General features: G+C 36.1%; 1 protein-coding gene across 1 annotated transcript in view; it reads left to right on the forward strand.

Annotated features, from left to right (window-relative positions):
- The window catches only part of LOC121858838 (serine/threonine-protein kinase SMG1-like), an 80,060-nt gene that overhangs the window by 18,948 nt on the left and 48,484 nt on the right, over positions 1-12,628 (forward strand). The window contains exons 16-24 of the mRNA XM_042355487.1: positions 996-1,160; positions 1,522-1,676; positions 2,112-2,320; positions 4,253-4,509; positions 5,995-6,159; positions 8,264-8,418; positions 8,797-8,971; positions 9,675-9,817; positions 11,895-12,077. Coding sequence (XP_042211421.1) covers positions 996-1,160; positions 1,522-1,676; positions 2,112-2,320; positions 4,253-4,509; positions 5,995-6,159; positions 8,264-8,418; positions 8,797-8,971; positions 9,675-9,817; positions 11,895-12,077 — 1,607 coding nt within the window. The remainder of the gene's footprint in view (positions 1-995; positions 1,161-1,521; positions 1,677-2,111; positions 2,321-4,252; positions 4,510-5,994; positions 6,160-8,263; positions 8,419-8,796; positions 8,972-9,674; positions 9,818-11,894; positions 12,078-12,628) is intronic.

The raw sequence follows: 12,628 nt of genomic DNA on the forward strand, positions 1-12,628 counted from the left end.
TAGCGATTCATTCTTTTTTTTTCCAATTAATAGTGATTTTTTTTCAAGAACGGTAGTGGTTAGAGGTGGAAGTTATAACAGGTTCGTTTAGTGTTACTGGTGGTGAGTAAGCTATGCCTCTCCTCTCTTATGTTGTCATATCAGGTGTTTTCCATCACGGAAGCCAGACTCCTTATTAATCAACCCTAATGACACATTACCTGCCAAAAGCTCGCCCACATTCCTCCCCAGAATCTCAAGTAAAGGCATAGATAACTAAGGGAATAATAAGTCCATATGACACCTCCCCGAACACCTGCCCGCCTGGTTGGTTGATTGTTTGGGCTTTAGACCTGTCAACTGCCAGAGTTATTAAGGCCGTCATCGTCAAGCTACAGTACAGTGCATCCACCAACCTTAACACCTTCTGCAGGTGTTAAGGATAATTGTAAGACCACATACTCTCTCACTACGCATGTGGCCCTTGACTTTGATCTGTCCTACCTTACCCGGGTCTGCCACCCCTAGCTCTCCCTCCATCAATATCTCTCCCACCCTCTTGAGCTCGTGGGTATGGTAGTAGGAGGGGTGGATGATTACTTCTGACCGTGACTGTACTTACCATCATTACATAAATGAGACAAACACAGCAACTGTTGACTCACAAAGTAAATTCAGAAATGTTTTGAGATCGACTAAGGTCAATTTAATATTTTTTTGAATCAATTCAGTGATGAATATACTCGTATTTTAAGAAGCATTTTAAGTAGCTCAAACATAAGATGAATCAATCAACATAGCCAATTCTTGATGAAAACACAAATTAATATATTGTTGTAAAGAAAATTTAGATTCTTAAATATATTAACTTTGTTTCTCTCATAAGTAATATGTCTTTTTTAACTTTACATCTTCAGCATACAGTTGTGTTCAGTAAGAGTTTGAATGTTCACCAGGGCTGTTTTTCATTATTTTTGTCACTCACCTAAACTTGATGTGTGGAATGTTATTTGCAGAACTTGGAGGAAGTAATAAAACTGTGTCTCCATCATGTAAGCCACAAGGATTCCAAGATACGCAGTATGTATCTTGACTTGCTGGCCAGGTTACCCCTCAGTACTGTGTCTCATGCACTCTGTACTGGCAATGCAACTGATGAAAATGAATACACAGCAAATAAGGTTGGCGGACTTGTACTGTTCTTTATCTTAAGCACATAAGACTGTTATGATCTCTAGCCTAACAACAGTTTAAAGTAACTCATGTATAAGCTGCAACCCAGGCTAACCTCAAAGGTGATGGCTGGCATTAATCAAACAGTCAGTATCAATTCCCCATCACCACACTATCCCTCAGATAGGAGTTTGGGAGGTGACAAATCACCACACAAGTGTGAGAGCTAAATAAGCCTTTCTTGCTGCAGTGCCATAAATAAGTTAATGATAAATAATTAAATAATCATAATGAAAATGTCACTTTGGAAAACTGATATTTTGAAAATTTGCATATTAAGTTGGCATGTGAACAATTATCTCTTAACAGGGTGATTCATCATCAAGTGTGGACTTTGGAAGTCTGGATTCAACCTCTGTCAAGAGTTTGGAGCGTCACTTTGTACTGCGCTCTACATCTGGTCAGCTGCCATCCAATGCCTTCCACACACTTATGGGTTTTATTCTTCATGTGTCACAACCCAAGTAAGTTTGGTTCGGAGCACTAAGTCTTATTCAGTATTTCTGTTTTAAGATGAAGGAAGATGGTTAACAATACTGTATTGGAAAGCTATTGAATATAGGAAGAGATATATTGTGTTGAGATGGACCAAATTTGTAGCTGAATTGCTTGTCAAGGAATATAAGTTAGTTGAGTATACAGATTAAGGTAAGGATTTTGCATTGAATTATTTGCTTTAAATGTGAAAAATAATGAAATATACAACCTTTTAAACATAGGGTCATTTATCAGGGAGACTTATGTATGCCCACCAAACACACAGTTCACAACCCAGTCGAACTGTAGACGTTGATGACTGACATTATTTTACCAATTGGTGCATCTTTCCAGTTACAATCAATTCAGCATTTTTGTTCAGTTGCAGATCATCATGTAAATACATGTTTTGTGTTTTCCAGGGGTGAATTTTGGCAAGATGATCTGTTTGCTATTTGTCAGCGGGTAGAGAGAATGGCTAAAGCTGAGGACTGGAGTCTGCCTGTTTTAGCCTCACACCTGCACACTATACTCTGGAAGTGGTTGGCATGGGAACCAGCACAGCACTGTATTGCTAGCAAGCTGAGAACAACACTTGGGAAACCCCAAGATACATTTACAAGTATTGAAGGTAAATTTATATGTGTGTGTGTGTGTGTTCGTTCATAACAATAAGGCATTGTGGAAATTAGTTACAATCTTGCAAAAAGCATGTTTTGAGAAAATGAACTTCAAAAGTTTTTCTACACAAATATCACAGTAATTCAGCCAAATATGAGTCAATTTTTGTAGGGTTTGTACCATATTGTTTAGAAATGTGTCTACCTTATTGGGATAATACTACCAACATGTTTGGAGAGGTGGAAGGCCCAGCCACCTCCCCAGGTTGCCACTGGTATCTGTGGGCTAAATGCTGATATTATGCACACTCATCCAACATACACCCCTTGAAATGAGTGTAATTTTCCCAATACTGGTGATGAACTTACATCTTGGGACATTGCCCGTTTTCTTCTACAGATTCAGGAGAATTAATATTAATAAAAGACTGACTTTCGTATCCATGTCGAGGTCGTCACTAATATCCACAACGCGTCAGTGTACAGGTGATCCACATTATACGTCAGGGATGTATTCCAGAGAAAAGCATCTTAGAGTGAAGCATTTTATAATGAGGAATTTTTCATCAAAAGAATTAGTGTAATTAGGGGTACAGTATATGCATGCCAACATGTACTGTACAGTAATGCTCCTTGGAAACTCAGCACATCAGTTTACAATGGGGTCATTATAACATACTGTACTGTATAGTATTTGATATGAAGATACAGTAACCTAACACCATTATTTATTACCTTTGAATGATACATGATGGTTTGATTTTGCTACTTGTACACTTAGACAACTGATTTATGTATAAACCAGGGAATAGGCAGAAGCATAATGCACAACAGTATTATTTATTAAGTGCTGATAAATACACTACAATATTATTTACAGTACTAAGTGTTGAAAACTGTTGTTTTGAAAAGTACCAACCCTCTTGGGCAGTGACAGCAGAGGTGCATGAGAAAAGAAGTGCATTGGCAACACTGCTCGGAGGGAGGTAGGGCTGTTCACGCTTTATATACAAGCACCAGGCGTTTAATAAAATGCAATAACTCATCTGGGTTTGGGTGTGGGATTTTTTCAGGAAAATAGATTATTTTATGATAATATTTTATTAACCCGGCACCAAATGAATGCAAATAATATGAGAATTTATGGTGGAATTGCAAACTGTCATATTACTGGAGTCAAGGGAAGAGTTAATCAGCTACCATCCACCCTACCTCTCACTTATCCCTCACTATTCACTTCCCACTCTTAATTTTTCTTATTTTCTTTATTTTGAAGTCACATTAGAGCATTGAATTGGTATTTCCTTAACCTTTGTGGTGTCTTATGTAACAGTGGCACAGTAACAGCCTTCTCACACCTGTCAAGTGCCTGTATGTTATGGTCATTTCTAGACTTGATATTCTCCCACACACAATATACTACTACACTGTACAGTATACAGTATTTTCCTCATTCATAAGACACACTGGCACATTGAAATGACTTTTCTACAAATTCTGTGGTTACTTAACACACAACAATGGCATTAACGCTCAGCCATGTTCGAGGTTACTGATGGCTATTGGCTTTTAACACTATCTATTCATCATATTTGGGTGCACATAGACTTAGTATAAAACAGTGGATGATGCAGGCGACGTATATGTGAAACAATTGCCACACTGTATTAAGAAAATGTCCTATATTTGTTAGCGACGTATATATGAAATGACATATACTGATACAACGTATAGCGATAACCCCCTGTACATTATTTCAAGGGTGTAATTGTATTATGAACCTTTAGTAATATTAAAAGTGTTGTTTCAAAATCTTTGCCAGTAGACAGCATGAAGATGGTCAGTAGCTAAGTAATATGTACAGGGAAGGATGTACATGTAACCCTGTACATTGTTTCATGTCAGAAGAGTTGTGTTGACCATTATGATTATTTATTCCACAGGTGTGATTAAAAGTCGTGCAAAAGAAGTGAGAGAATGTGGTCAAGAGGTAGAAAAGGGCCAGTCATCTGGGAAGAGTGAAGAGGATAAGGTACCCACCAAAAGTTTAAATGGAACTGAAAAAAATGAAAGTGAGAATGGTAATGTGAAAATTCATTCACTGGCTGTAATGCTACTCGTAGAGTTTGTGGAGAGTCTTGAAAAAGCCATGTTTAATGCCAGTGATGGATGTGCCGTTGCTGTTCCTCCACCAAACAAGGTGAAGTATTACATACCCCATTTGTTAATATTATCAGTTACAGTAATTCCTGTACCTTACCTTTCATAGATTTGCTGTTCACATTTATACCTTTCACGATCAATATACTGTATATCCAGCTTTTTTACGTTTTCATACTTATCATGGTCACACCTCAAGGCAAGCAATAAAAATTTGTGCTGACGGATTTTTCATTGCTTGTTCCTTCAGTCTTGCACGATTTAGTTTTAAAGTTTTTTAATTACAATTCTTTGTGGTGTAATATGGCCAGCAAACCTGCATCTCTGTCAGGGTGTGAGAGCATCTTGAATGGTGAATTTGATACTGTCTCTGGAGGGAAGTTTTGTAGAGGTGGTGGACTGTTTTATTAATCCAGTTTTATCAAATAATAATTTATGGCCTTATGGCTGGGACCATTTATAACCTGTCTCTTGCTCATGAATATGTTGCAGTTCATTCCTTCGAGAGTAACGGGAAGGAAGGTTATGGTTCTTTCACAGGTCAAGGGGAAAGTTGGGCAATTTAAAATTTTGAATTTGGTAGTGATACAAGGTGCACATAAGCTTCAAAAGCTGTTGGTGCAAGAAATCCATCCCCCTATCCCTGATGAAGTGCTGTCAGAAGACAGGCTTTCTGGAATGACTCAGAAATTGAAGGAAGTTAGAAATGCTCAGTTCACAGTTTTTGACAGGCTGCAGAATTCGATATGTTGTAGTTTTTGAAAAGTTTGTTTGTGAGGAAATTTAATGCTATGATAGCACATTTCTTATTGTGTTGCTTAAGGGATTCTGCTAATTGGCTATTTGATTATTTTTAGCAAATTGATTAGGAGGGAAAGATCAGAGAACAGTCATTTGGAACATTTCCAAGATTATAGTAGAATGATTGGAACTAATTCAGTCACTCATAGTTCTGATATGAGGTTAAGGAATTAGCAGTTAATTTCTGGTTAAAAATATAGAACAAACTTTGTTGGAAAAATATTGAATTTTGAATAAAAGTAATCTTAATTATAAACTCTATTTTCATATATAAACTGAGGCAACATAGGCATGCATTGCACACTTTACACTATTATGTATGTATACAATGTGTACACATACAAATGAAATGTACTTTTAGATTGTATTCAAATATTGGCATTAGTACAGTCTATAAAGGAAGAAGATTTTTAGTAATGTAATTGGGCTACCGGTATTCACAGGAGCTTTATATTAATTAGAATCACTGAGGTAACATAGGAGTTTAGCTTGTTGTCTAGTTGTTTGTAGGGATGCATACGATGCTGATGTGTGATCCTGTATGATGTGGAGCAACAACTATAAGCCACTTGGAAAATTTAGGACCTTATATGGTCTCAAAAGATGACTTTATTTCTAACAGATAACTAATTTGTACTGATAGTGTGAGAGATGTTTTTGGATGTGGTTTTATATTTATTTAGATAAGGAAAATAAAAATACTAATGTCTTTTTTCCTCACCAGAGTGTTCGAGCTTTCTTTCGGACAAACCGTCAGACATGTACTGAGTGGCTTAGTCGTATACGTGCAGCCGTTATAATTGTTGCACTAAACTGTGGACGACCAGAGGTAGCAATAAGACACTCAAACAAACTTCTCCAAGAACTAAAAGATAACAATAATACTCAGGTAATATTTACTATACCTTGGCTTTTTAGGAACTCTACAGCAGGGCCTGGGAGAGACATCTTAATTCCTTATTCCTGAATTAGGTCCTCCCTGTAAGTCCCTCCTTGTACTTGTTATCATTACCAATGTTTCATGGCCGTTTTACACACTTGCATGGGTTAGTCACGATTACCTGATGGCAGCTGTTGGGTAAAAATCAGAATGGTATGTTCCCTCCTCCCTTCACAATCCTCAATATTTGCTTCCTGTCAGTTGTATTACTTTTAACACTTTGAAAGTCATATGAATTTTTTCCAGTTTCTGCGTTACTGCCAAAACCTTTAACAATAGAGTCAAAACACCTGAGCTCAAGATATTTTTTCTTTGGATTACTGTGGTTGGCAGGTAAGAAATACAGTGAAACCTCTATTTCACGGACAATATGGAGAGGAAAGACTGTTATATTGAAGATGTGTTAGATTTAAAACATCTGTCTAAAGAACTATATAGAGGTGAAGAGTCCATTATATTGAGGGTCTGTTAGATGTAAAACATCTGTCTAATGAACTATATAGAGGTGAAGAGTCCATTATATTGAGGGTCTGTTAGATGTAAAACCCCCATCGCATGGATTACAGTACATGTACTGTATATGGAAAGAGAAGTCTTATTAGGAGGTTTCACTGTAGTTAATATGGAAAAAATTCGTTCAAGCAAGAAACAAAAGATTTTCAGTGAATAATTGAAGTTAATGAAATACAATTAGTTCTCCCATAATACTATATGTGTTTTCATAACACAAGTTGGTTATAACTTGATGAATGTATTAGGGAACACATTTTTACAAAGTGGTTGCGAATTGGGTATAACGTGATCGAGTAAACATAATTTTGTCGCTCAAGTAAGAATAAGCAATTGTGCAGCTGCTTCGGCTTAGGGTCACACAAGGTAGGATGCCGGTGGACATTTCTAGATTCTGCCCTCACCGGCAATTTGGTAATAAAAAATAACTGGTAATGAATGAAAATTACTGTACAGTATTTGGTATTAACCCTGAATAAATTCCCAGTTAACATGTGTGATCACTAGGGGTGAACTTGAAGGCGGGCAGTGATGATTTCACTGCCCTGTATGACCTGAGTTATTACTGAGTCAGTTTATACAACTTTATCTACACTTCAGTTGTATAAAAATAAGCTATTAGGCTGTTTTCCTAAATTTAAAAAAAATTCTCTACTCTATGCTATAAAATTTGGTGTTGAAACACTCGATTTAGTAATGAATTTTGAGGGATCTGGTAATGACAGGAAAATCAGACTTGGCAACCCAACACTCCTCAGTCATTGTTCAGCTTGCATACATATCACATGTGTTGTTGCAGAGTGTGCCCTACCCTTTATTTACATTTATTATGGTTAGAAATGTTTTGATTTAAAGGTTGTTGCGTCACACTCCACTAATATCATCGTCTTTCCTCTTCATCCTCCTTTATGGCTACATTTTCTATCACTTAGCAATGTAGACTAACACGCTTTAGCAAGCATTTCCCCCCCTTTCATGTTGTTGTTATAATAATGAATGATATCAAATTTAAACATAGTTATAAAGAACACATAAAAACTAACAATAATATAACAAATTGTAATGAAAAATGTCAGTCTTGCAGGTGTTTAACAATCTATTATCCCAAACTCCTAATTTCCATTCAATCAACTGTTCTTATGATGCGATGTTCTTCAGGAATGCAATTACCATGGTATAGGAGAACTGACTGTGTGATGACTTTTAGAAAATTTAAAAAGATGTTTATTTTTTTATAATGTTATTCCTACCGAGTTCCCTAACTCTGAATCTGAAAGAAAATGGTCTTTTTGTATTTTTATGTGTCATAGTTTTAAATTGGAGAGAAACTGGCTAACACCAAGTAACTTAGTATTGTCACTTTAATAATCTGTCTGACAAACAGGAAATTTAGACATTATATTAGGATAATTTTTTCACATGTGCAGAAATTTCTCTTATGAAATTACTACAGTGCAACAACAGATTGCACTGTAGTAATTTCACACAATCCATCAGTGTTCAGCTGTATGCTGAGTTACATCATGTTTCTGCCATTTCACAGGGAAGTGACTTTGAGCGAGCCATCTGTTACTGTGCCCGAGCTCTAGTGGCTGAAGGATGTGATGAAGGAGTGACGGGTCTCTATCACTGGTGTCGAGATCACATTGGCCGGAGATTTGCCTGGCTTAAACCTGCAATCTACAGTGCAGGCAATAAGTAAGATGTCCTGTTTACTATATATACTGTACAGTATATACCAAATGGTAAACACAAGCCACCTGTTTAGTCTCCTTTTGCAATACAGGGTACACAGTTTGTTCTTTATGACTTGATCTTAATGTCAACCTTCCTTGCTTCTAGTGATCGCAAAAGGCAAAAGAGATAGTACTGTATTACATGACTTTTTTAACAAAAGATTCCCTCACATGAAGCAAATGGGCAATTCTATAGCTGTGCTTTTGATTTGCTCATTAGTGTGTAGCTAATACTGTACAGTACAGTATATCTATTCTTATTTTTCAAACTATTTTGTCCTGGGATTTTAAAATCCCTATTGCAGTACTGCATTATTAATATAATTATTAATTCCTCCAGGTATGAAAAGTCATTGAGGGGCTACTTGCATTTCTTAGATGGCATAGAAGAAACAGAAGAAACTGAAAAAGAAAAGACTGTGGAAGATGAGTCTGGGACAACACATGTTGGAACAGGCAACCAAGCAGATGTTAAGCAGTTAGATCCTCTCATCCAAGAATTCATTTATTCCCAGGTGTGAAGGCTAATTACTGATATTTCCTTGTTTGCACTTTTATTCCATTTTGTTTTGTCTTTTTTTCTTATGTTTTGTTGTTTTAATATCTCATCTCAGGGTCTTGCAGGAGAAGAACACCTTAATGGAACAAATATGTTAAGGCAATTGGAAACAATAACTGACAGGGAATGAAGAAGAGTGTGTTATACTCTTAGTTTCAGCCTCTCTGTGCTGTGGAGGTTCAGGACATACAAAAAAATTTAAGGAAAAAAGAGTACTTTCTCTATTTTTTTTGTATCAATACTTTTTTCTCCTTGGAAGGGGAAACTTGTATAGAGATAAACCCTCACCACCCACACAAATCTAGAAATAATTTTTATAGCTCAACTTCTTTCAATTATTACTCCTTTATTTTTTCATAGAATGACTGTGTAGTTCAGCAGAAGTGTTCTTGCACACAAATTATCAAGGGTTTGAGTCTAAAGCACATTGGAGAACTGGGTTCCCTCTTTGTACACACTGAGAAAAAATGAGTACTGTACACTTATAAGTAGGCAGGGGAGTTGTAACCCAGCCATGCCAGCTAAGAGGGCACTTGTTAGTCCTACCTATAAAGCCCAGTTCCCACTCAGTAAAATTGGGTTGGGGATAGGAAGGGCATATTGTGCATTTAGTCTAGCCTTTTAATCATAAAGCTTGATTTTTTGTTTTGCTCTCTCAGATTGCAGAATGTTACAGTAAACTGAGCCAGTGGGGAGAACTGCAGAAGTGGATGATGCAAGTTCGAAGTAATCAGAAAGATCCAGAGAGCACTACAGTCCATTCTGGTCTTCTCAATACCTACCGGAACCTTGCACATGTTCAGTAAGTTTATTTTTCTTGTTAACAATAATAAGTGCTTTTGTTTTATTTTTTGTATATGATTTATTACAGGTTTTGTTTGTTTTCAAGTTAAGTTATAAAATTTTTTGTCTGTTTGATTCGCTCTTTTATAACAGTACTCAAATTTTAAAATTCTGATCTCAGATCCTTAACCAGCATGTAAAAGGGTACCCTTGTATAAATTTTGAACAAAATCCATGTTTTGACCTTATCACGATAAAATGCCTTTTCTCTGGAAACTTAAAACTAAAATGTTTAAAGTGTAAAGGTAGTCCATATTACTTAAAAAATGTACAGTGGTCCCTCGGTTAACGAACGGTTCGATTAACGAAATTTCGGTTAACGAATTACCTCCCATAAGAATCTTCAATTCGGTTAACGAACAAAACTTCGATTAACGAAATCCTTACGACAAACACGTTTTGTTGTGAGTATCAGCTGATGGGCTAGTTTGCCAATTCAATAATCTATTCTATGTTTACATTCGTTTCCAGTGGAGTAAATATCAAGAAAGCTGTGCTCTTTAATATTTTTGCATTTTTTATATTAAAATTATTAGTCATTTTAAAATTTAGTTAACATATTGATAATATATGTAGTACAGGGAACTAGTTTTTTGTGTGCCCATCAGCCGCTTGACTCACCCACCAGGCGTCAGTTTGCATTTGTTTACAGTGGAGTGAACATCGATTTTATTGGTGTCTTGAATATTTTTGCATTTTTTCATTAAAATTATTGGTCATTCTGAAATTTGGTTAACATATTGATAATATATAGCACAGTGCAGTGTTGATTTGAATAAAATAATCTTGAATTACACCTAGTGAACTTAAAATTTTATTGGTGAAATTACTGCATCAAGCATGGGTCCCCTGATAGGTGATTTCTCCTCCATCCACACTTCCTTCTCTTCTCCCTTCTCCACCCCCACTTCTAATTCCCATCATCTTCATCAACCAGAAACCTTTTACATACACACCTCAAAATAAGTGTACGGTACTTTACTGCATTTTTTTTTTTTTACTTTGTATGTACAGTACTTTTCTGTTAGCTGGAACCAATTACCCAATATCTCATTTAAACAATGGATTCGGTTAACTAACGACTCTGGAACGAATTGTTTTCGTTAACCGAGGGACCACTGTATATAGGGGCAATTTAAAACTTACGGGACCAACGTATTTGACGATTTAAATATTCCGTTTGTATTAAAGTACATAAAAGCTCATTAATTAACACTAATTACTTGAATTTTAAAATTCATAACCCAGATCCTTAACCAGTATGTAAAAGAGTGCCTTTTTTGTGAATTTTGAACAAAATCCACGTTTTGACCTCATATGCTGAAATGATGTGTAATCGCTCACTACACCCAGAAATATTTGGTGTAAAATAATGCATAAAGAAAAATTATGTGATTTACAAGGATAGGAACATTCTTTTAAGTGTTAATCAAGTTCAGAGGATGCTTATGAAATATTTGTTTAGTAGATCGAAAAGCTTGCTATGGTTCCACAATACCTGCAGTTTCTTCTGTATTTTGTAGCTGACATGATGACAGGATGCCAACTAACATTTCAAATATAAGAAATTATTACAGTACTAATTTTTCCAAAACCAAATGAAGTGGAATTATATTTGAGGATACAGTATAATAATTACTTTTATAATGGTTTACAGCCACTTTTATTTCTCCTCTGCATCATATAAGAACTCAGTTGTTAACTTTGCCACCTCCATTTATTATGAGTACAAATAGTATGGCACTGCTTTATTTATTTATTTTAATTTCTCACATGATACTTGTGTTTATTTGGCCCCATAGAGTCAGTGGTACCTTTTATGTACTTGATCATTTGTGTTTGTAGTCTTGGGTCCGTGCACCCATGTTATAAGTCACTAGTTAGCTTACAACGTTCTCACATTTACTACAGTGTATGGAAACTTAAGAGATCTTATTACAGTACAATATATTGTGCCATAATTCAGTGGGATGCTGGTTGGCAAATTATGGATGTGTTTTGTTTGATTCTTATCTTCTTTATCTATTTTTTTTCAGAGCTTTGGCACACTTTGACTCTGCAGATCCTGTAGGAGTAACAGCTAGTTTGAGTAACTCTGTGAATTTGGTGGATTGGTCAAGAGGTCAAAATTGGGTTATGTGGAAGAGGTTCCAAGACATTAATACTGTCCTCCTTCATTCTTTCACCTCAGCAGTATATCCCCAGCCATCCACATCAAGGTGAATTAAGCTGTTTTCAGTCAACACTTTGGATCTTTATGTTGGGAAAATTGGGTCTTAAGTCTTATTTTGTGTCTGTTTTATTGATGGCCATAACTATGATTCATACAAAAACCCACTCACACATGTGCACCACCACACAAACACCCACTCACACATGTGCACCACCACACAAACACCCACTCACACTTGTGCATCATCACACAAACACCCACTCACACTTGTGCATCATCACACAAACAAACACCCACTTACTTGTACAGTACAGCCTATTTTTTGTATATCTGACCATTTTAGTTCTTGAGACAGAGCCCCAAGAGAACTACAAGGACTGGTTTTCACAAATGACCAGTAGTTGTGGATGTGAAGGAGTGAAAACCTCAAAATTGGTTTTTACTGATGATGAAGGTCATTAGTATCCAAAATATTGACATGAATCAAATTCAAGATTTACCAGGTTAAATTGCATTAAAATTTTTCATTCAGCAGTGATTTTTGCATCTCGGTTTTTGTAACGTACAGTACGTATACTGTATTCATTATCACTACCA

The sequence above is a fragment of the Homarus americanus genome, unplaced genomic scaffold, assembly GCF_018991925.1.
Source record: "Homarus americanus isolate GMGI-L3 unplaced genomic scaffold, GMGI_Hamer_2.0 scaffold59232, whole genome shotgun sequence".
In the NCBI taxonomy this organism is placed as follows: domain Eukaryota; kingdom Metazoa; phylum Arthropoda; class Malacostraca; order Decapoda; family Nephropidae; genus Homarus; species Homarus americanus.